The sequence below is a fragment of the Acinonyx jubatus genome, chromosome C2 (genome assembly GCF_027475565.1).
Source record: "Acinonyx jubatus isolate Ajub_Pintada_27869175 chromosome C2, VMU_Ajub_asm_v1.0, whole genome shotgun sequence".
Classification (NCBI taxonomy): Eukaryota; Metazoa; Chordata; class Mammalia; order Carnivora; family Felidae; genus Acinonyx; species Acinonyx jubatus.
In genome coordinates this window covers 131,291,955-131,315,653 of record NC_069384.1, presented here as the reverse complement: position 1 = coordinate 131,315,653, position 23,699 = coordinate 131,291,955, and the positions used below count along the sequence as shown (strand labels likewise).

General features: G+C 47.2%; 1 protein-coding gene and 1 long non-coding RNA gene across 4 annotated transcripts in view; one reads left to right on the top strand and one right to left on the bottom strand.

The window, feature by feature from the left end:
• Positions 1-23,699, top strand: part of LOC106971613 (uncharacterized) — a 72,324-nt gene that overhangs the window by 13,469 nt on the left and 35,156 nt on the right. The window lies entirely within an intron of this gene.
• Positions 1-23,699, bottom strand: part of GALNT15 (polypeptide N-acetylgalactosaminyltransferase 15) — a 47,261-nt gene that overhangs the window by 15,294 nt on the left and 8,268 nt on the right. For 2 of the 3 annotated variants that reach the window (XM_027061895.2, XM_027061896.2), the window contains exons 2-4: positions 12,062-12,228; positions 9,238-9,442; positions 2,093-2,260 (exon numbers count right to left, since the gene is read on the bottom strand). In XM_027061895.2, coding sequence (XP_026917696.1) covers positions 2,093-2,260; positions 9,238-9,442; positions 12,062-12,228 — 540 coding nt within the window. Of the gene's footprint in view, positions 1-2,092; positions 2,261-7,392; positions 7,580-9,237; positions 9,443-12,061; positions 12,229-23,699 lie in introns of those variants that run through there. The other variant, XM_053221491.1, reaches the window with a different exon arrangement.

The window sequence follows — 23,699 nt, the reverse complement described above, 5'->3', positions numbered from 1 at the left end:
TTGAGCGCATCTGGACAGACCGCTGGGAACGCCTTGGTTAACATAATACACCCTAAGACAGGCAGCACCAGGCCTGGACAAAGGGAAACAGTCAGGCTTTTTCTTCCCACATCCTGATTTGGGACTTGGGCAGATACCACAGGGAGGGTGGAGGCCACTGGGGGCCAGGCGTGCCAACCCCCTGACAGAAGCCATGGCCAGCAAAGTGCCTCTTGGTGAACAGTGATGCAGGACAGCTTGAGCCCGAGGTGGGGCACTCCTTCCCCACCGCTGCTGCCCCCGCAGTAGCCTGGAGCTCAAAATCAACTTCAGGGGGACAGAGAGAGGGGTACATGCCTGGATGTTAGACTTCAATATGATATCACTAAGCTGTTACTGAATTTGACTAATTTGCATGGAAGTTTTCTGCTGTTAGTGGCAAGAGAGGTTAAGATAGAAATTACCTAAGTCCAGTTATTAGAAAATAAAGACAGAATTTTTTGCATATCTAAGCTTGTGGCTTATCAAACTTCTGTTAGAGTCACATTCCTTTGGGCAGACTCTTGGAAGGCCTTCATTCCATGTCTCTGTACTAGACATTCAGAAGCCACCTGGATAATTGGTTGGTGTTGGGCAATACATGATGAAAGTCGACCACGGCAGATGGAGGGCGACTGCCCAGGGGTAAACACCACATGATCCCTTGTCCCACGGGCCCTTCTTACAATGTGACATTGATATTGCTTCCCCCTGAGAGGTGGGGTCTAGTCTTCTTCCTTCCCGTGAACCTGGATGGGCCTGCGATTGTGTTGGAAGTGACCCTGGGTGACTTCTGAGGTTTGGTTATAGAACGGGATACATACTCTGAAACATTATACTGACTGAAAGAAGCCAGACACAAAAGGTCACATATCCTATGATTCCATTTATATGAAACATCCAGAACAGATCAATCCATAGAGACAGACGGTGGCTTGATGGTTGCCAGGCACTGGGGGGAGGAGAGGGTGGGAAACACCACTTAATAGGTATGGGATTTTACTGTAAAGTGATGGAGATGTTTTGGAACTAGATAGAGGTGGTGGTTGCACAACATTGTGAATGTGCTACCTGCTGCTGAATTGTTCATTTTTAAACGGCTCATTTGTGTTACGTGAAATTCACGGCAATAAATTGTTCTTTTAAAGGGGGAGAGGGATACAGTTTGTTTCACCTGGCCTTCTTGAGTGGGATACTTAGTCTTAGAACCCAGTGCCATGGTGTGGCCAGCCCCACGTGCAGTGACCTCAGGGAGAGAGCGGGGAAGTTCCCACTGAGGTCCCAGCTGATAGCCAGCATGAACCTTCAGACATTCAAGGAGCCTCAGGGGGATTCCAGCCCCATCTCCACAGCCCCTTGAGCCATTTCCTGCCATTCTAGTCTAGTGCATGGTCCTGCTGAGGCCCCAGATACCACGGAGCAGAGACACCCAACCCTGATGCTTCCTTTCATAATTCATGACACACAGAATCTGTGTGCTTAAAAAAACTGTTGTTGTTTTACAGCGAAGTTTGGGTGGTTTGTTACAGAACAGAAGATATCTAGAACATCTTCTTAAATAGAATAATTGTCCCAAACCCCAAACACACCCAAAAACCAAAGCAAGCAAGCAACCACAAAATTTGATATATTTTGAGAGTTACGGTGTCTTAGCATTCACCTGGCTGAATTCTTCCTTTTTAGCAAGAAAGTACTTGAGGTCAGGGAAATTCCAGTGTTAGCTGGAGAGGTAGAGTTAGCTCAAGATCCCACCTCGGGTTCTCTCACTGCCCCACACAGAGGCATCCACTGACGCTCCCTGGAGGAACTTAAGCTGGACCCCATTCCCATAAGAATATAACACTAATAACACCAAGTGTTGCGCTCGGCACTCTCTCCATTGTTTTCACGCAGGAACTCTTTTATTTAGCCTTCCCAACAACCCTTTTGCCCTCAATTCACTGATAAGGAAACTGAGGCACAGAGTAACTTGCTAGGAAACTGGTGGGGCTGGGATTAGATCCCAGGCAGTTTGGCTGCTGAGTCCACCCTGAGGAAGCAGAGGTATAAAGCAGGCTATGTGACAGAACCTCACCTGATTGGGCTGATGGGGGACCGGAGGGCCTTCCTGTCTCGCTCTGGCAAAGGCTCCCAGTGGAAATCCAGCTTCCAGTCCAACACCCCACGCTGCAGGTCCTTGGAAGGGTAATACTGCAAAGTCTTCCAGTCAATCACGTCTATGACTGGAGACACCACCCGGCTCCTGGAAAGCATTGTGGAATCAAATAAGGGATACAAACCATTCACTTGCTGGAGGTTAGAAAGATGATCTACACTTGCACTGCCCAGTATGGGAGCCAGTGGTCACAATATGGTCTGGGTTGAGGTGTGGTGTAAGGGTCAAATACACACTGGATTTAGAAGACTTAGTATGAAAAAAAGATGTAAAAATCTCAGTAATTTTTCCATTCATCGCATGTTGAAATAATAACATTTTGGATATGTTGGGCTTGCTAAAATGCATTATTAAAATTAACTTCATCTGTTTCTGTTTTGTAATGTGACTATTAGAAATGTTTAAATTATATACATGGCTCATTATATTTCTGTTAGTACTGTTCTAGAAAATATGTTTTTGCATGAGGAGCTGGGAGCTCATTTCATTAAATAGCATGCCTGCCTCTTTTTTTTATTTAAAAACATTTTTTTTAATGTTTATTTATTTTTGAAGGAGAGAGAGACAGAGTGTGAGTAGGGGAGGGGCAGAGAGAGAGAGAGAGACAGAATCTAAAGCAGGCTCCAGGCCCTGAGCTGTCAGCACAGAGCCTGACGCGGGGCTCGAATTCACAAACCGCGAGATCGTGACCTGAGCCGAAGTTGGACACTCAACCGACAAAGCCATCCAGGCGCCCCCCTGCCTCTTTCTTTTTTCACAAACCTCTGTTGATAACACTGAAAGACAGGTGAATGGGGTTCTAGGCTCAGCTCTGCCACTAATGGGCTGTGTGATCTTGAGACAGCTGCCATACCTCTCTGGGCCTTGGTTTCCTCCTTTGTAAAGCGGGAGGTTGAACCACGTCCCACAAATACCTTTCTCAGCAGTAACACTCTAGGACTATGGCTATTGACTTCTTTTGGGGTCTTTTCCCCCTTTGAAAAGTGTAGACTCCTCTTCAGAAAAATAATCATAGGCACATATCCAAAGTATTATGCATAATTTCAGAAGGTTCATGGGCCCCTGCTCTAGGGTCTGTTTCTTGTTCCTGTATTATACAACTTGATTGGCCTGAGGAATCAGGTTTGCCAAGCCCCAGACGTGTCCCTGATGTTAATGCAAGTGTATGTGGGCACATGGTGTCTACACGCAAATGGCGGTCCTGCATCTAGACTTATTTGCTTGTTCATTTACTGATGGCTGTTGGTGATGGTATTTTATCCTTTTGTGTGATTGTTGTTTGTTTTGTTCTGCTTGCAACAGCCTGGGATATGACCTCAGGGAGGGTAATGTGGGAAACTGGTACAGGTCAGAAGCTTTTTTATCTCAAATATAATTTATTGCCAAGTTGGCTAACATACAGTGTATACAGAGTGCTGTTGCTTTTGGGGGTAGGTTCTGTGGTTCATCACTTACATACAACTTCACGTTGTAACTAGACAGGTGATCACTCAGGTGGCGTGCCAGGAGCTGACCTCCACCTAGCCAATATCTCAGTCGCATTGTTTTCTGTTTTGTCACAGGTTTTCTCTCATGGCTGTTACTTTTTTTTTTTTTTTTAATTTGAGACAAAGAGAGAGAGCATGAGTGGGGAGAGGGCCAGAGGGAGAAAGAGAAAACCTTAAGCAGGCTCCATGTTCAGCGTGGAACCTGATGTGGGGCTTGATCTCATAACCTTGGGATCATACAAAATCAAGAGTCGCGTTCAACTGACTAAGTCACCCAGGTGCCCCCAATGACTATCAGTTCTAAAATCTATGCCAGGAAATAGATCAGTCCTGAACTCGGGGGTGGCTGGGAGGTGCCACTCTAAGAGAAGAGAGATTCCTGGCAGGAGAGATGCCAGCCACGCTGTGTTTTACACTTCTATTGATGTCCATCTCTGTTCCTTCCATCTTGGAGACGGCCAGGACTAGGGTAGCCCAGGCTACATGGAGAGGGCCAGGCTGGTCTTGGGACTCAATTATCTGTCCTCAAGTGACTGACGTTGGCATAACAAGTCATGGGGTTTATATTTAGAGCAAGGACTCTGATATGGTTTTCCTGCCCTTTTCACATTGTTGCCTCTGGAAGGGAAGGGAAACTTAATCCCTCTGGGTCTCCACTATTTCTGGCATCCTGAATTGACCAAAGAAAACTGAGAGGCAAGATCAAGGAAGAAAGGAGGACACCCAACCCCCCCCCTCCCAAGTCCCCACTTACGGCAGAGTGAACTGAGCAGATGGAATGGATTTGGCTCCGGGCAAAGCATTTTGTGGAATTTCAGAATCGAGAGCCAGGGAAGCCGTGTGGCTGAATCCTGAAGAATCCCCTCAAATTTGTGCCATCTTAGTAATCATAACAGGACAAGAAAGGAAATTGCATCCGAGCATCCATACAACTTGCTGGTCCTAGATCTTTGAGCTGTGTCCTTCCTGACAAAGGTGTACATTACTTTTGACCAGAAAATGGGAACTCTGGAATTTATCGAATTTCTCTTTTTGCTCGGTCTTGCTGGAACCTCAGAGTCTATGCAAAGCTCGCTGTTAATAACTGTATCACCCCTCATATCCAACGCTACCTTTTCCTGTCTGAAATCTCCTTTTGCTTCTATCTTGACCAGACACTTAGGTGATTATTCACGAACCTCTCTAAGTGCCTTTTGGGTAGAGATTAAGAGGATAGCAGCTGCTTGACCACGGCTGAATTAGGGAGTGACTGTAGTCTAGTGACTCAAAAATGGTGATTTAAAAAAACCCAAACAGTCTTATATTTAGCTTTGGGTTTTGCACCTACAGATGTGTCTGGTGTTCTTGGAATACGCTTAACGCAACATGGCAAAGCTGCCTTGTTTGACTTGGAAGGAGCTCAAAGTGTCTGCTTATGCCATCATTCTCTCTTTCAAATTGAGCTTTAACTCTCAGGCAAGTACAAGGCTGATTCTCTCATAAGCCTCTCTAAGTTCCAGGTCAGGCGATTGGGTTTCACAAGACACACAGAGGTAGGAGAGCTATCGGCCAACACTGGTTGACTGTTGACTGTAATACATGAGGTCAGCTTAACTGGGGTTTCAACCTTACCAACCAAACCTAGTTTATTTATAAGCCCTAGTTTATCTCATCCTTCTGCATTATTCCTGTGCTTCAATGTCCCTCTGGGTCTATGATGACTACAGTCATTTTGGAAGTTCACCCAGATTCTCGGTGTTGGGGAAATTATCAAGGCTCTAAATTCTCTCGCCCCAGAGCTCTTGCTTCTCAAGTGTGACCCCAGGACTGCTGCGGCTGGCTCTTTCAGACTCTGTCATGCTGAGGGGGGTGGAGTAGGATGAGGGCTGGAGAATTTCCCAGGGGCGTGAGACCAAAAGGAGGCTGCTCCCTTTGTGGGCTGGAGGCATCTTGGGCCCCTGCTGCTCCTCAGCGCGCGCGCGTGCGCGCGTGTGCACACACACACACACACACACAGCACTTTTACACAGGATTCCTCAGACTGCTTTCCATCATTTAACCTCTTGCAGGGCAGAGGGTTCTTGCTTCTCCCCACTGAGCAGGCCTAGCCCTGGCTAAGCACTAGGTGACCTTAAGAACTAGGTATCTCCGGGCGCCTGGGTGGCTCAGTCGGTTAAGCGTCCGACTTCAGCTCAGGTCATGATCTCACAGTCCATGAGTTTGAGCCCCGCGTCAGGCTCTGTGCTGACAGCTCGGAGCCTGGTGTCTGCTTCAGATTCTCTGTCTCCCTCTCTCTGACCCTCCTCCGTTCATGTTCTGTCTCTGTCTCAAAAATGAAAAAATATCCAAAAAAAATATTTTTTTTAAATAAAAAAAAAAAAAAGAACTAGGTGTCTCTAAGATAGAGGACCAGACCCAATTTAAGTGAAAAACAACTTAAACAACCTCTGGAGCCAACATCGCCCCTCAGGGGGTGTTGTCTTTGAGCACTTCACTAAGGACTGCCCCCTTCCCACTGGAAACCTTCATTTGTCTAGGGCCATGACTCTCACTCCATGGCTTGGGTACTAGAGCTGGCTGGCAGTTAGCACATGGCAGTTGACCGCTACCCTTGATCTTCACCTTTGTTACTTTACATGGAAACCAACCACCAGTCAGCACCTTTAATTCTGCTTTACAAAAACTGCTCTTTGAGTAACTCCGTCTGGGGCTGCTATGTACAGTTATGTGGGCTGTGCACTGCCCAAACTTAGAGAATGCCTCAAATACTGACGTTGGAAATTTGCATACCTATTTCTAAAATTTCTGGCAGTTATCATTAAGGTATGTTGTTCTACAAAATGAATGTATTATGACACATGTTCTGAGAAATGGGAGTAAAGGGTAATGAAGAAAGGAATCCTTTTACCAGTTCATACAAAGTTGCCATATGGCTCTCCATAGACCTGTTCTGTGGGCAAGGACAGAGAACCAGGGCTAGGAACCAGGCCTTGAACCCTCTGACCAGGTTGATGAGGAAGTTATGGCTCTTTGAAATAGTTGATTTATGGCTTGTTACACTGCTACTCATCATCCCACTCCACCATTTTAATGAAAGATCTTAAAGACCTTTTCTTACCTTCTGCACAGTGGGTCCTCACCTGGTGACAGAATGCCTCTTGCCATGAACCTCAGCTGGGGACCCTTTCCTCTCTCAAAGAGCAGCAGCTATTAGGAACTGTGCCCACTGGCTTCTATGGCTTTGCTTTACACGAGTGGCCACAGGAGGCCAGAGGAACACTTGAGCAAAGTTGCCATGGGAGTAAAACAAACCTTAAAAGGGGACCCAGCTGCAGGTTTCAGAGTATCACTGTGTGCAGTGGAGAGAGATGAGAAATCAGACCCAAGAGAGGTAGCTTTTCTTTCAGACCCTCACCTGCAAAGGCCTTCAAGGTGAACACTAGGTGCCAGAGCAAATAGGGTGCACAGGAAGCTGTGAATGAGGTGTGGGGTCACAAAAAGATGGTCAAACCACAGAAGGGAGGGAACATGATGAGGAAGCCAAGCCAGAATGGGTCCGGGACCAGAGGCTGTGTGTGTGTGTGTGTGTGTGTGTGTGTGTGTGCATACGCATGTGTGCAAGAGAGAGAGAGAAAGAGAGAGAGAGAGAAACAGACAGAGAGAAGGAGGGAGAATGAGAGAGAAGGAGAGGGGGAGAAGTTTGATAAAGAGAAGAAGGGAAGAGCCCAGGAAATTAAAATTTCATGGACCCACTTCTTCACTGTGGAAGGTTTCTCAGGGAGCCCCATTTTATTTCTAGCTGAGGACACTGAGGTATTGCCAAGTCTTCCTCACTCAGCCTAGAGTGAGAAATCTCCAGATCTGTGAAAATGGCACCAATGTGAGAAGCAGACATGAGGGGCTTGTTCTAATCAATGTTTTAACACGTGTCTCACAACCAGGGTGGGGGTGGGTATGACCAAATGTTACTCCTGATCAGCTTCTCTGATTCTTTTTTTTTTAAAATAGAGTTTATTTATTTATTTATTTTGAGAGAGAGAGCAAGAAAAGGAGGGGGAGAGAGAGAGGGAGAGAGAGAGAATCCCAAGCAGACTCTGCACTGTCAGCACAGAGCCCGATATGGGGCTCGAACTCACACACCATGAGATCACAAACCAGAGTCAGACGCTTAACTGACTGAGTCATGCAGGTACCGCTCTCCAATTCTTAAAATAATTCCTAGACAACAAAAAGAGCAGTGGACCCAGAGTTGGAACACCTGGCTCACCTGCAGAGTCTCTGTGTGCCCTTGCAGATCATTTCACCCCAGGGAGCCCCAACATCCCTCTCTGTGAAACGGGAGCAGAATTAGCCGCCTGAGACATCTCACGAGGAGGGCAGGTCAATGAAGAATTATACAAAAGCGATCTGTTAGGGTTATGCATACATATGGCTTAATAATATATGACCAGGCTCCTAAATGTCTGCATAAAAGAAAACAGCCCAGCTATTGAGTGCCTGTATAACCCTGAGGGGTCTCCTTGCCCTCCTAGGAACTCAGTTTTTTTCAGCAGTGCAATCCTGAGGTAGGACTAGATGGTCTTACAGGTCCCTCTGAAAGCCATCTATGATATAGGGATGGGAATTAGACGGGGAATAGGCAGGACCAACTTTAGGTCCTGCTCCAAAGATACACAGTCCTTGTGATTTTGAGAGGAGAATCCAAGATGGCAGAGTTGGAGGGTTCGCGTGTTGGCTTGCCTTGGTCTTGGTGCTGGATTTATGCACGTTTCCTTTTCTTCTGAGATAACAGCCAGGGATGGGCAGTAATCTGCATCATGGTCCTGCATAATTAATCCTTCTTGATTTCACTTGAGCTCTGATGGTTCTTTATTAAAAAGGAATTGCTGGACTATTAACAATTTGCATTGTGCTGCTTGAAAGCTCCTCCACCTAGTGGAATATGCTAATTCCTCTACCTCCTCGTCCAGTAATGACTTTTTTTTATATGTGGTCATCCCCAACTTCAAAGGAGACAGCGAACATTTACCAGGGGAAGGAATGCAAGAATAGAAGTCATAAGGCTTGGTTCTAGCATCAGCCCTGTCTGGCGGGGCATCATCAGAAGCAATCATTTGTTGAATCCCTACTGTGTAATAGGCCTCTGCAAACCCCACGGGCTGGTCCAAGGTGCGGTAGCCACAAGGTTTTGCTTTTCCTTAGTGGGATATTCAGGTTGAAGAAAATGGTCGACAAGACATGTTTAGAAACTGTATAAGGAGAGCAGGAAGTGGGGGAGTAAATGACAGTAAGATGGGGAAAGAAGAATGGAAAAATGGTCGCTGTTCTCCAGGCCCCAGTCTTTGTGTCTAGAAGGCAGAAAACAAGGCAGATGGACTGGAGAACCTCTAACTTCCCTTCCAACGTTACCTCCCTGTGCTTTTGAAAAGGCTCAAACTCAAACATCACAAAAAAACCAATGACACATGCTGCTCTCTAATGGTGGAGGAGACTTGGGGACTTTTTCAGTGGTGGATAGATGTTCTGTGAGTGGCTGAGGCTGCCGATAATTTCTCCCAATCCCACCTCTTGCTCCCCAGACCTCAGGGGCAAAGTTACCTGTCACCAGCTATTCTGCTGAGGAGGGGCTCCAGCCAGCCTGGGTGGCACTCACAGTGGGAATCCATGAAGACCAGCACATCCCCGGTGGCCCTGGTGGCCCCCAGCATCCGAGCCCCGATGGCCCCCAGCCTCTTGTTGCTCCTGAGCAACTTCACCCCCTCCAGCCTGGCCACGTATTCGCTGAGAGAAGACTTGAGTTGTCCTGGAATCGACAGAGTCATGGTTAGTGGGGTCACAGACACCACAGCCGGTGAAATTGTGACAACTGTCACTAGGATCACTATCAGCAATTCTCTTGGGAGCTGGGGTGAGCATGACGTCCTGAGACTCAGATACATTCCACTGTGGCTGTTGCTAGGAAGTAAGTTGCTTAGTTAGTTTGGGGTGGGTCAGTATTCTCTCTGGTAAAAACCAGCAGAGATGGTGTCTTAAACCAGGAGAGGAGAGAAATGGCTAACCTTCTCTAACTGCAGCAGTGAGGGTATGCAGATACTGTTGGTGCCCTACGCAGATGCCCTAGGGTCCCTTTTACTGGTTTGGTTTTGGTTTTCATGTACCCAGCAGCTGTAGGTTTGCTACTAATTGTAGTCTGCATCCTTCTCTGGAGACAGGCCCTTGGATATGGACCTGCCTCTCCTGTGAGTGCCAGAGTGCCAGAGAGTCATGCAGAACACCACCCTTGGCCCCACGTGCCCAGGGCCAATGACCAAACAGTGCAGGGTTACCAAAACCCACTTTCTTGCCCCGAGGCAGGACAGATCCTGAGGTGCAGCTTGCACTGCAGAGCTGTCTGTGGGATTGGGCTGTGGCTGGACTTCATCTGAAACCTCATCTTGGTTTAGCTCCTTCCTCTGCTTCTCCTACTTCCCCCACTCTCCTACGGGGTTCCCCTGAGAGTGCATTGCCCCCCAAATCACGAGCACATGAATCTCATCTCAGGCCCCACTTCTAAGAAATCTGACCTAAGACAGTGTTTCAAGACAGAGGGTCCGTGAAGTGTGGCTGCTGGTAGGCCATTGGTGGTGCTGGCCAAAGTGGTCTCCTTGTAGTGGTAAGGGTGGGTGGGCAGCACAGTGGATCGAGGAGAATGAGCCAGGAATCTAGACTTCCTTTAGGAACAATGATTCCATAGGGGATAAAGAATGAGAGAGGCTTCTTAGGTTTTTCATTTAAGATAAGAAAAGCTGTGTGTGTGTGTGTGTGTGTGTGTGTGTGTGCACACGCACACATACGCCAAGATGAACAAGCCAGTGGAGACCAAAGGAATAATGTATTCAGAAAGAAGTAGCATCCTCCATGAGGTTGTGGAAATGGGGCGCCCCTAATCACTGAACTAAGACGTTCTCAAGGGCAAGTCGTACCTCACCCATTTCCACTGCTCTGAGCCCTAGCACAGGGCTGGCCTATGGTAGGCATTCAGTGCGTGTGTGTTGAACAGAACTAAGCCAAAGAGCAAGGATTTCCTCAGTTCCTCAGCCCAGAGACAGTCTTGACAGGGATACACACAGCCCTGCTGCTTTGGTGACTGGGTCTCCGGCGAGGGGAGGCTCAGGCAGTCTTTTTAAAGCTCCTCCTTTTAAACAGCATGTGGCTCCCCAAGGAGACTTTTCTGCAGAGGAAACTGTCGAGCAGTGGATGGATTTCCAGTCACTTGGCTGTTGAATTTCTTGGTGGTAAAATTTTTTGCCTATTTATTACTTTATAATTATTTTTCTGGTAAGCTTATTAGCCCCAGGTCCATTCCCTAGAGAAGGACATCTATTAGCAAAGCTATTAAAATTTCTGAACTTGGATATGTGAAAAACAGCCCTATGGTGACTCCACTGTATTGAACACTGCTGGTTGTCTTATCCAACATTCATTCTCCCCCTTCCACCCTACTAGAAGAAGCTTGATTTTGTTCAGTGCAGCTAAAAGCACTCACTTACCCCAAGACTCCCTTGCTACTAGTAATAGACTTTTGATCCAACACTGGTAGAAATATGCAGAAATATGGGCCTGAAGCCCCCCAAAGAAGAGCAGTGTTCCTCAAGTGCAGTACATAAACCAGCAGCATCCCCATCACCTGAAATATCATTAGAAATGCAGATTCTTGGGCCCAATACCAGAATTGGGGGCTCTCTGGGGGAAAAGCTAGCAATCAGTGTTTTAGCAAGCCATGTGATTCTGATATACATTCAAGCTTGAGAACCGCTGAACCTTCTCTCTCCATCATCTTTTAGTGACTCAGTCGTGCAACGGGCTGGTCCCTAGTAGTGTTTCCTGTCAGTGTAAACATCTGAGCAGATTCTGTGAGTCTAGGCTCTGGGCCCGACTCTGCTGCGCTTGGCCTGACTCAGTCCTGGTCAAGTCTCATCTCTAGGCCTCAGCTTCCTCATCTGAAAAATGAATGGATTAGGCTAACCAAGAGTGATTTAATGACTAATCTGCTCAAGTGCATCACCCAGTGTCTAGGAGGCAGCGAGCACTTATGAATGGCCACCCTGCTGTGATTCTAGAGTGTCTTGGGAAGAAGCGTATTAGGATGTGTGGAGGTTGGGACTGGGAGATACCTCCCTGGGATCAGGCTGGAGTTACTTCCTGGGACTCTGGCTCAGACCTCTTTGCCTTGCTTGGTGGCTGTGCTCTCTATGCCTTCTCCCCCTATTTCCTTACTGGTTGCCCCTGGGACTCTTCACTCATGAGTTACCTGCACCTGAATCCTCATCTGGAGGTATGCTTCTGGGAACCTGGCCTCCAGAGGTTCCAAACCCCAGTCTTTGCATGGGAACCCCCCCAGGGTCCAGGCCCACCCGAAGAGCTGGGAGGAGCCCATAGCCACCTTGCTGGCTGAGGTCGTCCACCAGGATGATCTCCTTCAGGAAGGCCCTGGGCACCGTGTCAAGGATACTGTGCACGGTTCTCAGGAGGGTGGACCAGGCCTCGTCGTGGAAACAGAGGATGATGCTGGCTGTGGGCAGGCTCTCCTCGGGGTGCTGTTGTAGACACCTGAAGGGCAGAGAACCAGAAGAACAAAATAAACATTGGACGGCCTCTAACTCCCTCCCTGGGGCCTGACTGGAGCTGCTTTAACCAGACGGCTCACCCCCGCCCCCAACTTAGTAGCTGTCTCTCTGGGTTTGCTTGAAACTTCCGTGTAAAGAGAACCCATCACACCCTCGCAGTGGTGCTATGATCTCCCAGTCCTCATATCCCAGGAGCATCTTGACAGTGTTTAATCCACGTCTCTCTCATAGCAGTTGAGAGGTGTTTCCACCACTCCCAGGAGACGGCTGTCCTAATCTGTAAAATGGGAATGAAGGACATCACCCACCTCACGGAGCTGTTGTTAGGCTTGAATAGGACGAGGTATACAGTGCATGTCTTATGAACACAAATTATCAATCATTGAATGGCAGAAACACTATTCTCTTTATGTCTGCTTCCATACAGTCTAGCATAGCACCTGGCACATAATAAATGTTAAGTATTATTCTTGCGGAAGGACAAGGATTGAACATGTGCGAAGGCCAACAAAATGCCAGACCCTTTACACATATTACTGCTTGTTTACACTAAAATACGTCTTTGGTTTGGGCTTTTACCCCCATTTGGGGGATAAGGAAACCGAGGCTCAGAGAATGGGCAAGACTTATCAAATGTCACAGTACCAGTAAGTGGCAGAGAGCTTCAAGGCTGTCGTGCCCTTTCCCCTCTGCTGGTTCGTGGCTGGACAGATGGGAGTGTGAGGAGCTACCTCCTCGAGGCCATTCGCAGGCCTGTCTGGTTCCCTCCTTCCTTTGCAGATGAGCCCGATGCTTTGGATTTGTTTTGCCCTGCCTCTGCTGAGGGTTCCGACTGAGACCACAGTGGAATGAATTATAACAACAACGGGATGCGTAGAGCAGTGCGTGACTCACGACTGTTCACAGAGGCACTTGCTTTCCTAGGTAGCTTCTAAATGTCCCTCCATGGAGGAGTATTTGCTTTTGAGTAGGGGTTATCTCAGGGACCTCAAACTTCCGACACCTAAAGGCAATTGTGATGGTCAAAGTGCATGCGGTTCTCAGTCTGACAGCCGGACAAAGGCTGGCCCCGCCGGAGAGAAATACCAGGCTGCCCCATTGGCTCACCCTCCCTCTGCCTGGCACCGTGCTAACCAAGGCTGAAACCCTCCGTGTGCAGGACACCCGCATGTGACTCGGGAAAAATCCTATCGCAGGCGGTGAAGGGAATTGATAGTCAGGAAGAGCTTTAAGGTAACAGTAAAACAGAAATCCTAGATTTAAAAAAAAAATGAACATCTCATAAACTAGCTGTGCCAGTTACTTTATTAGTTCTGTATGTATGCACTCTTTCTTTCCATAAAGGATCTGAAGTCACTCAAAAGGAATACGTACAATAAAATAATGGTAATATAAAAAAGTAAGGATGAAAATCAGGAGTAGGGAAATACAAGCAAGAGTAGAAAGTCAACGTTTGGAGAAAGAACATAAATATATAGGCCATCAGGGCCTTGGTGTTTCCAGAAAGAATTTTAAACGTGAGCTTCCTAGTAGTAGCCAAAGGCAAACAGGAGGTTTATTTTGCAACGGAATTGACACCATCAGAGAGGTTACATCCCAGATTTTTTAAGGGACGGTGATGTTCTTTCTAATACTTTTTTTAAAAATAACTTTTATTTTGAAATAGTTTAAGACTCAAGAAGTTGCAAAAATAGTACAGAGAGTTCCTGTGTTACCATCACCCAGCTTCCCCCAGTGATGATATGTTACATAACCATCCACCACGAGCAAAATCAGGAATTTCACACGGTTCAGATACTATTAGCTCAAGTACAGACCTTATCTGAACTTCACCAGTTGTTACATCCAGCACTAGTTTTTAAGAGAAATTCCTATGGACTTCAGAGAGAAGTCCCTAAATGGGTGACAGCGTCCTTAGCAGCATGCCTGTGACAAATGAAATAATGAATTTTATACGCACTTTTACAGTCTGCTTTCAGGGCTGTTCAGATAACAGGTCCAAAGGGGAACCCATTCCCGTAAGGTTTTTGGAAGATAAAGGGGTCCCCAGCGCATATTGTGGGCTATGCGGAGGTATTTTACCCCTTCATCTCCTCCCCCCACTCCCCCCTCCTTTCTCCCCAAACCCCGGTGGAACTTTTCTCCCCCACCCCACTGACTTTGAGAATATCCACTCTGCCCTCAGAATTGCTCTAGACCTGTTCACAAACAGATTCAAAATTTCCTTTGTGTCCTCTCTATTTCCTTTGTGGTTGAGACTGTAGGCAAATCCTGGAGTCCTAGGACAGAGGCATCTGGTGGCTGTGAAAAGAAATCATGCCTCCTTCGTGAATCCATTGGGTACTGAAAACACCACTAGGGCAATGGCTTGGGGTCATGCTTGGGGACAGAGAGGCCTGCATATGGCATTCTTGAGGCTGCAGGTTTTTTGTTTGTTTGTCTTTAATGTTTATTTATTTTTGAGAGAGAGGCAGACAGAGCGAGAGCAGAGGAGGGGCAGAGAGAGAGGGAGACCCAGAATCCGAAGCAGGCTCCAGGCTCCGAGCTGTCAGCACAGAGCCCGACGCGGGGCTCGAACTCACAAACCATAGGATCATGACCTGAGCTGAAGTCAGACACTTAACAGGACTGAGCCACCCAGGTGCCCCGGGGGCTGCAGTTTTACCGGGACTGAAGTCTGTCACCTTGGTGCAGAACACGGCCTTGTCTTTTCTGTCCCCAGTCCATAGAATGTGAGCACTGGAAACAGCAGTGTGTGGTGCGTGTGTCCTTGAAGAAAGGTGCTTAAAGAGCTTATACTTTAGGATCATATTTAGATTTGAATCTTCACCTTGCTGCTTCCTAACCCCTTGGGTAATATACCCGATATTTATAAGCCTTCATTTCCTCATCTGAACACTGGATGATATTTACCCCTTGGGCCTGTGGTGAGAACGTAAACTTTTTTTGAGCGTGTCATAGGCTTAACCTCAGTTTTCTCATCTGGAAAATGGGGTTGTTGGAAGGGTCAAATGAGTTAATACATATAAAGTACTCATAGTAAGAGTTCAATAAATGTTCATTTTTATTATTCCTTACAAGCCTCCTGTGTGCCAGGATACCTCACTACCTGAATTTGTTTGTCTATAAAATGAGGATAACATGTAGATTTACTTTATGGGGCTATGTAAAGATTATATAAACAAAGATGTGTGTTGTGTGCTTTGTCCATACAAGCTTTCAATAAATGGAAGCTGTTGCCATTACTCAGGTTAGTGTTGTGTGCGGGCTGGTTTCCGGTGTTGCTTTCTATCGTGGTAGAAGACTGGTCAGGTGTTCTAAAAATAAGGACTGCTGGTACTTGTAGGATTTTCCCACGTGCTATGTCATTTAATGCTCACTCCCATCGCGGGGCTTTTGCATTGCCCAACTCCAGTGGGTGCCACGCTCATAGAATGCCACGTGATGGTGCCCCTCGGAGTTGTACAGCATGACAGTAGCATCCACCACAGAGGATTCCAGGCAAAGAAAGCCATATGAGTGATTGGAGTTCATCCAGATCCCCTGCCGGACCCACTCTCTGTAGAACACCAGCCTACAATCGCCCAGGCAGCCACTGGGAACAAGGGCCTCCCATCCCCTTTGTTCATCCAAGTGGCTTAGGTGGCTTCCATTTTGTTTTGTAAAAATACAGGATGAACTCTCCTCAAGAGAGTAAGGCTTGTGATAGCAAGCATCCACTCACTCCTTAACTGACGTGAGTGTGTGAGGCTTGGGAGATTCTGATGGAACAGTAAGGAATGGTCCGGATCATGGGGCCCTGATCACCTGTGTCTGGGAACCCTGGGCCCCTGATGTCACCACGGGGATACTAGGTCCCTAAGGAGAGAGAGGGCACAAGGAAGGAGGCAGGAAATGGGGAAAGGAAGGCAGGTGGCACTAAAAGCCTGCCATCTGCTTCACAATATACCCATGCTTCCTCCCCACCTCCCACCAATCTTACAGAGCTTTGGAGGGTGGAAAGCGAGGGGTGTGGTAGGCCAGAACTAGGGAGAGAGCTTGAGCAGTGATTCAGAGAAGTTGCTGGAAGCCTCTAAAAAGCAAGCAAGCAAACAAAACAAACCCTCCAAAATCCAGCCAACAAAGATTGTTAAAGGGGGGCCTTAAAGTTTATCTAGGCCACCTCCTCCTTGCAAGTGCTCCTTGGTTGGGTACAGAGTGAGCACACACTCAAACGTCCGCAGACAGTGGCATACATCCTGAGGACAGCAACCTGGCCCCATGGGAGCTTCAGTGAGCTGAAGATCACATGCCTCACCCACCCCCCCCCCCACCCCGCCGCCCTCCCCAAGAGCAGCCAATGTTACTAGGAGGAAATTCAGTCCAGTGTTGCCGGATCTTTCTGATTTTCAGGAAGAGCCATAAACCTGAATTATTTATGGGAAATCTCTTGGTTTGATTAAAAAAAAAAATTTTTTTTTGAGGGGTACCTGCGTGGCTCAGTCGGTTGAGTGTCCGACTTTGGCTCAGGTCATGATCTTGCAGTCATGAGTTTGAGCCCCGCGTCTGGCTCTGTGCTGACAGTTCAGAGCCTGGAGCCTGTTTTGGATTCTGTGTCTCCCTCTCTCTCTGTCCCTCCCCTGCTTGTGCTCTGTCTCTGTCTCAAGTAAATAAACGTTAAAATTTTTTTTTTAAATTTTTGAGAGAAGGAGAGAGAAAGCAAGAGGGGGAGAGGGGAAGAGGGAGAGAGAAAGAATCCCAAGCAGGCTCCATGATCAGCGTGGAGCCCGACACAGAGCTCAATCCCATGACACTGGGATCATGACCTGAGCTGAAATCAAGAGTTAGACACTCAACCGACTGAGCCACCCAGGTGCCAAATCTGTCAATTTTTAAATATTGGTCACTCTTCCAATATTAAAAAAAAGACTATGGCCTAGCTGGCTCAGTCAGTAGAGTATATGACTCTTGATCTCAGAGCTGTGGGTTCAAGCCCCATGTTGGGTATAGAGACTACTTACAAATAAAATCTTAAACAACTGTGGCCAAACCACATGTCTGTGACAGGATACAACTTGTGAACTGTCATTTGGTGACATCTGAGTTACCCCTGACTCCTGTGACTCCTGTCTTTCATCCCAGGCAACAATTTGCCTTCTGTGCTTCTTTTCCCTCTAAGACCCTCGTGCTTGGAGCCAGCAAGCGCTATGATTAGAGCCCGAGCCGGGGTACTGGTCTGGAGGGAAGAGTGTGAGACGAGGTGTCAGACAGCATGGGCCGTGTGCACTGAAGAAGACCTACGTCGTGCTCAGACTTCCGAATCCCCTGTGAGGAAGGGAAATAAGGGACTTTGAGCAGGTCTGTCTCTTCTCTGGGGCCCAGTTTCCATATTTGATGAGGGAGGAGTTCACTCACTGCACAGTGTCTAAAGACATTTCCAGCTTTGTCGTCTACACTCTGTTCTCTCATTGTCTTCAATAGGGGACTGGGGAAATTAGGGTGGACCGTGTGATATTGTAGAGTCTTATTAATATTCCTTAAAGCCACCACTTAATGAGTCTTCTCTTCCTGTGTAACAGGTGCTGTGCTAAATACATGCGTTATCACATCTAATCCTCCCAAGTGCATTTTGAAATAGGTCTTTTCACGTGTGCAGAGATGGTCACCATAATTCTGTCCACCCTCACATGCATGTTCCTTTGCGACGTGACTGTGCCGCTTTTCTCACTGAGAAGCGCAACCTATTTCTCCACCCCCCGAACCTAGCTGGTCTTGTGATTTTTTCTGATGGATAGAATGTACTGGAAGTGATGTTCTCTCAAGATTAGGTTCCCAGGGGCCTTGCCGCTTCCGCTGGCTGCCATAAACCGCAATGCCAGGAAGCCTATCTACTCTAACGGAGGGTGAGAGGCCACTCGGAGAAAAGCTGAGGTACCCCAGAAGACAACCAGCATCAGCTGCCAGGTACGTGAGTGAGGCCATCTTGGATCGCTCAGTCCCAGTTAGCCTCCAGAGGACAGCAACCACAGGAAGGACCCCAGGTGAGGCTGGCAGAAGAAATGCCCAGCTCAGTCCAGCCTAATTATAGAATCATGGGTAAATGGTTATCGTTTTAAGCTACTAGTGTTTTGAAGTAAAGATTGCATTGAGACATAATTCACACCTCATAAAATCCACCCTTATAAAAAAGTATACAATTCAGTGGTTTCTAGTATCTTCACAAACCTGTTCACCTACTACTGCTATCTAATTTCAGAATATTTTCTTTTTAGATTTTTAAAAATATTTCTTTCTTATTTTTGAGAGAAAGAGAGAGAGGAAAAAAACATGAGCGGGGAGGGGCAGAAGGACAGGGGGGTGCAGAGGGTCTGAAACAGGCTCAGTGTTGATAGCAGAGAGCCAGATGCAGGGCTCAAACTCATGAACCGCGAGATCATGGCCCGAACCGAAGTTGGACGCTTAACCAACTGATCCACCCAGGCGCCCCCCCAGAATATTTTCATCACCCCAAAAGAAACCCATGACCCATTAGCAGTTCCTCCCCATCCCTCTGTCATCCACGCCAGCCCCAGGCAAACACTAATGTACTTTCTGTCTCTATAGACTTCCCTACTCTGGACACTTTATACGTATGAATGGAATAACACAGTACGTGGCCTTTTGTGACTGGCTTCTTTCACTTAGCATAATGTTCTCAAGGTTCATCATGTTGTAGCGTGTATTAGTACGTCACTCTTTTTTACTGCCAAATAATATTCGTTGTTTGAATACACCACGTTTTATTTATCTGTTTGTCAGCTGATGGGCATTTGTTTCCATTTTCGGTTGTTTTGAATAACGCGGCTATGAAAATTCATGCACAAGTTGTTATGAACTGATCAAACAAGTTTTTGGAAACATATGAACTATGTTTTCAGTTCTCTTGGTTGTATACCCAGGATTGGCATTTCCGAGTCATGTGGTAACCGTTAAGCATTTTGAGGAGCTGCCAGACTATTTTCCAAAGCAGCTGCACCACTTTGCAACCCCACCAGCAATGTGTGAAGATTTCAACCTCTTCACATCCTTGTCAGCACTTGTCATTGTCTGTCTTTTTTATGTTAGCCATACCAGTGGGGGGTGAAGTGGTATCTATTGTGGTTTTGATTTGTGTTTCCCTGCTAACTACTGGTTTGAACATCTTTTCATGTGTTTTTTCGCCATTTCCATGTATTCCTTGGAGTAATACCTATTCAAATCTTTGCCTATTTTTTAAATATAAATTTTTATTTATATTTGAGAGAGAGCGAGAGAGAGATAATTGACAGTGTGTGAGTGGGGAAGGGGCAGATATAGATGGAGACAGAATCTGAAGCAGGCTCCAGGCTGCCAGCTGTCAGCACAGAGCCCGATGTGGGTTCAAACTCACAAGTCGTGAGATCATGACCTGAGCCAAAGTCAGATGCTTAACTGACTGAGCCACCCAGGCTTCCGGAAATCTTTGCCTATTTCTAAATTAGGTGTCATTTTGCTGAGTTGTAAGGGTTCTTTATGTATTCTGATACAAACCCCTTATTAGATTTGTAAATATTTTCTCCCATTCTTGGGTTGTATTTTCGCTGTCTTGAAGCACAACACTTTTAATTTTCATGAAGTTCAGTTTATCTGTTTTTTTAAGCCACGGAATTTTGAGGTGGTGTGTGTGCAGCACTAGATAATGGATTCATATTCCCATTTTAAAGATGAGGAAACTAGAGCCCGGAGAGCCGAAGTTACACAGCAGATAGCAGATGGCCAGTCTGACTCTACACCGAATGCTCTTAACCAGTATAGATATTGCTATTTTTGACGAAAGTGCTGACAGAATGTTCTGGATTCAGAGTCATGAGGCTTGGGTCCCACTGTCCGGATCAAAGTGACAATGATGGCGGGTTATCTGAAGAATACACAATCCATTGATTCCTTCACATGTTCTGGGCTGTCTACACTGATTCGTTAAGGTCAGAAAGCACTGTCTTGGCTGCCTTAGAAATGTGCTTATGTGGAGTCATGCTTGGCATCACTCTCTCAGCTTTCATCAGGTTTATGAAACCTGCTTTGCATTACAGAGGGAAACTGTTGAGGCTGTCGTGTCCTCTATCACTGACTATTCCCTCTACGCAGCTTTGAAGGCAAATTCCTTTCAGGCAGAAGTGTCGGGAAAAGGCACTTTTCTTCCTCTGAGGACTTGGTATGTTTTCTCCTCATGAGCAATAAGGATCATGATATATCTAAGGTGTTTCCTTTCTCAGTTCGGCTGCCAGGAAGCTCAGAGTAAGGAAATAGGATATTTAGTCACCGAGACGGTTCTACGGATCGTCTGTCTTCATTTTAATTTTCTCTTTGATCCTGACCTTCCATCCTCCAACTGGTCATTGAACAGATATTTACTGACAAGCTATATGCATGAGGACTAAAATAGATAAGATCGTTGAAGCAGAATCGTGATGGCCCAGCCATATCCCCTTTGGCCCTATCAATATAGTACAGAACAGCCTGCCTTCCAATCGTGTGAGGGCTTTCTCTGACTGCTGGAGATGCTCTCCTCAAGCAGGCCTGAAGAGCTGGAGAATTAACCTCCCACCCACCCCTGACAGCTGTCCTCAGCCAGCGATGAGAAAGAGTTGGCATATTAATACCCGGCAACCCCTGACCCTAAGGAGGTCTAACACGTGGAGCTGCGTGTGCCACAGCCTCTCCCAGATTCCCCCGCAGGCCGAGCTCTAGCTCTAGTTACCTCTGAGGTAACTGCCTTGAAAACACACCTTTCGTCGCTGTCCTATTTTCTGCTCCACGTTGCCAGTCCCCTACGGGTGCTCCCTGACGTCATCTGCAAAACAAATGCTTGTCTCAGGGTTTGCTTTGGCGGAACCCAAGCTAAGATAGTCTCTGGTGTCATGGAGCTTACATCCTATTAAGCGGGTGACCAAATAATTATTTAACCACTGTAGCAAGTGCTCCAAGGAGATCCTCAGGGAGTGGGGCAGCAGTGATATGACAGGCAAGACCTGAAGGGTGGGTAGGAGGCAGTTGAAGGAAGGTGTGTGGGTGGGGAACAGTGTTCCTGACAGGTGTCACAGCGTCTGCTAAGGCCTAGAGGTAAAAAGGAGCTTGGTGTATACCAGTAACTGAAGGAAGGTGTTGCAAAGTATGTTTCCCCTTATCTTGATTAACATCATATTAATAGCGATTTTCTATTTTATGATGTATTTTTAAATCCTTTGAGGGATGAAGGTAGGTAGGTAAACAAACAAGTGAGCAAAAGGTAAATGGTCCATGCACGTGGCCCCGGGCAAGTCACTTCACCTCCCCACGTCTCACATCCTTTCTGTCGAGTGGGGATGCACATTCTTCCTGCTCTATCTGTGCCATGGCTCTGTTGGGGGGAATCAGTGGGGCGGTGCATAGAAACAGCTCTTGGACATTGCAGAGCAGTGTCCAAATGTGACAGGTAGTTGTGAAAAGGACCCATGAAGAAATGCACATTCTTCTTATTAGCTAACAGGGTTACGTTCTTTGTTCTTCAACCATATATCTGGTGGATGTTTTACTATCTCAGTTCGTATACATGGAAAGCTCACCTGACCTCATGTGTCCATCTTCTGAGTGGCAGCAGTGGGGAAGGAAAGACCAAGGGCTTTGGAATCGAATCAACTCGGCTTTGAATCCTGGCTCTGCTATTTACATCCCCTAATTAGTCAACACAAGGATGCTGTTACTTTTCAATAGCCCAGGGGAACTTCTTGGATTAAAGGGATCGTCCTGGCTCTAGACAGCTGCTGAATACAAGTTAGTTTCATATCTTCACACTCCACAATCGGGGGAGTCCGGGTCTGGCTTTATACACAGATGCACACCCTCTCTGCATGCAGCTCCAGGGTCCCCCGTGAACTCAGAAAATGCATTTGGATGATGATTCTGGAGAGGATGAGTCACGGCTTTGCGCCAGATGGCCTGGCTGTGGCACAAACACCGCCCCCACCCTTTCCTCACCTGGCCAGGGTAGAAAGGTTTCTGCTGGGTTTTCTGTCTTGGGGTTACTGACCTCCAGCTTCTACCAAATCAGCAGAAGTCCCCCACGCAGACGAGTTTCCATATCGCTACCCTGAGCCCAGCGATGTAACAACCTGGTTGCTTATCTGTATCCCTCAACTCACCCCAAGCTCCTTGGGTTTGGGGCGGGGTCCTGCTCACCTTCTCACCTTTGATAGTTGCTAAATAATTATTTGTTCAGTGAATGAAGGTAGCCACTGTTCTTGCTCACAAGGAGTATATAGGCTGGTTGTCTATATAAATGGGAGGGTAACAACCATAGACTCAGTTCTCCACAATCTGTGAAAATCCCAATGTTTAGTACATTTTGTCTGTAGTTAATGGAGCTCATCTTGGGAACACCAATTTCCAGGCCATGCCTGGAGACACAAGGGCTGGGACACGGCCTGGGGATGATCCTGTGAGGGATGGACAGTGTTCCTATGAATGAGAGGGAAGTATGTTCAGGCTGGAGCCTGTGGTTGAGGCTAATGCTGCCAGCCTATCATTCCCCAGAGTTAGAGAGAAGTCATACAAGGGGCACACAGTCTCTTTGTAGGGTCCTCAGAAGCCTCACAGCCTCCTTCTAGGGGCTCCAGGCATCCTTAGCTTTGCTCTGATTCTGGCTCCTCAGCCCTGGACTAAAAGTGGGCACTCACAGGTAGTCACTGGTCTGAACACTGACCAGAGCCTATGAAGCATCCTAGCACAATAGTTTCCCCTAACAGGCATAGCCTCCCCCAAATAATGGCCAAGTGAAACTTCCAGATCCTCTGTCTCAAGGAGTTTGATATTCAGACATACAGAGAGGATCAGCAGTTGGTAGCAGGTCATAGGACAGGCAGTGAGTCAAAGGTGAGGCAGCAGAAGCCAAGAGGTAGCCCAGTGCCCTCACACGTTAACCTGCACCTGTACCACCGGGGCATCTCCATAAATGCAGATTTGGATCTAGGAGGTCTGGGTGGGGCCTGAGGTTCTGCATCTCAGGTGATCCCGATGCTGCTGGGCCTCCAGACCAGAGCTTGAGTAGAGGACAATGGTTGTTAGTGACAAGACACCAGCAAGTAAGTGGCCATGAGGGCGATATGAGCAGGCTCCAGGGACGCCAGCTGCTGGAGGACATCAGGAAGGCTGAGCCCTAGAAGTACCATGGCTCGTGAGTGTCTTTCCTGTCCTCCTCCTATACCCCCTGCAGTCCTCCCTGGACTGTCCCTGTTCCTCACTTCCTGTGCAAACTGCAGGAACCCTACCACCTGCAGTAACACCAGTGTTTCTGCTCCTTTTCACCTAAAAGGGCCTTGGCAGGAGTTCTCAGCCTGGCTGCACATTAGAATCACTTAGGAGAGTCCCCTCGAATTGTATCTAATTGGTTGGTCTGGGGTGGAGCCTGGGTGTGATGATTTATAAAATTCTGCAGCTGATTCC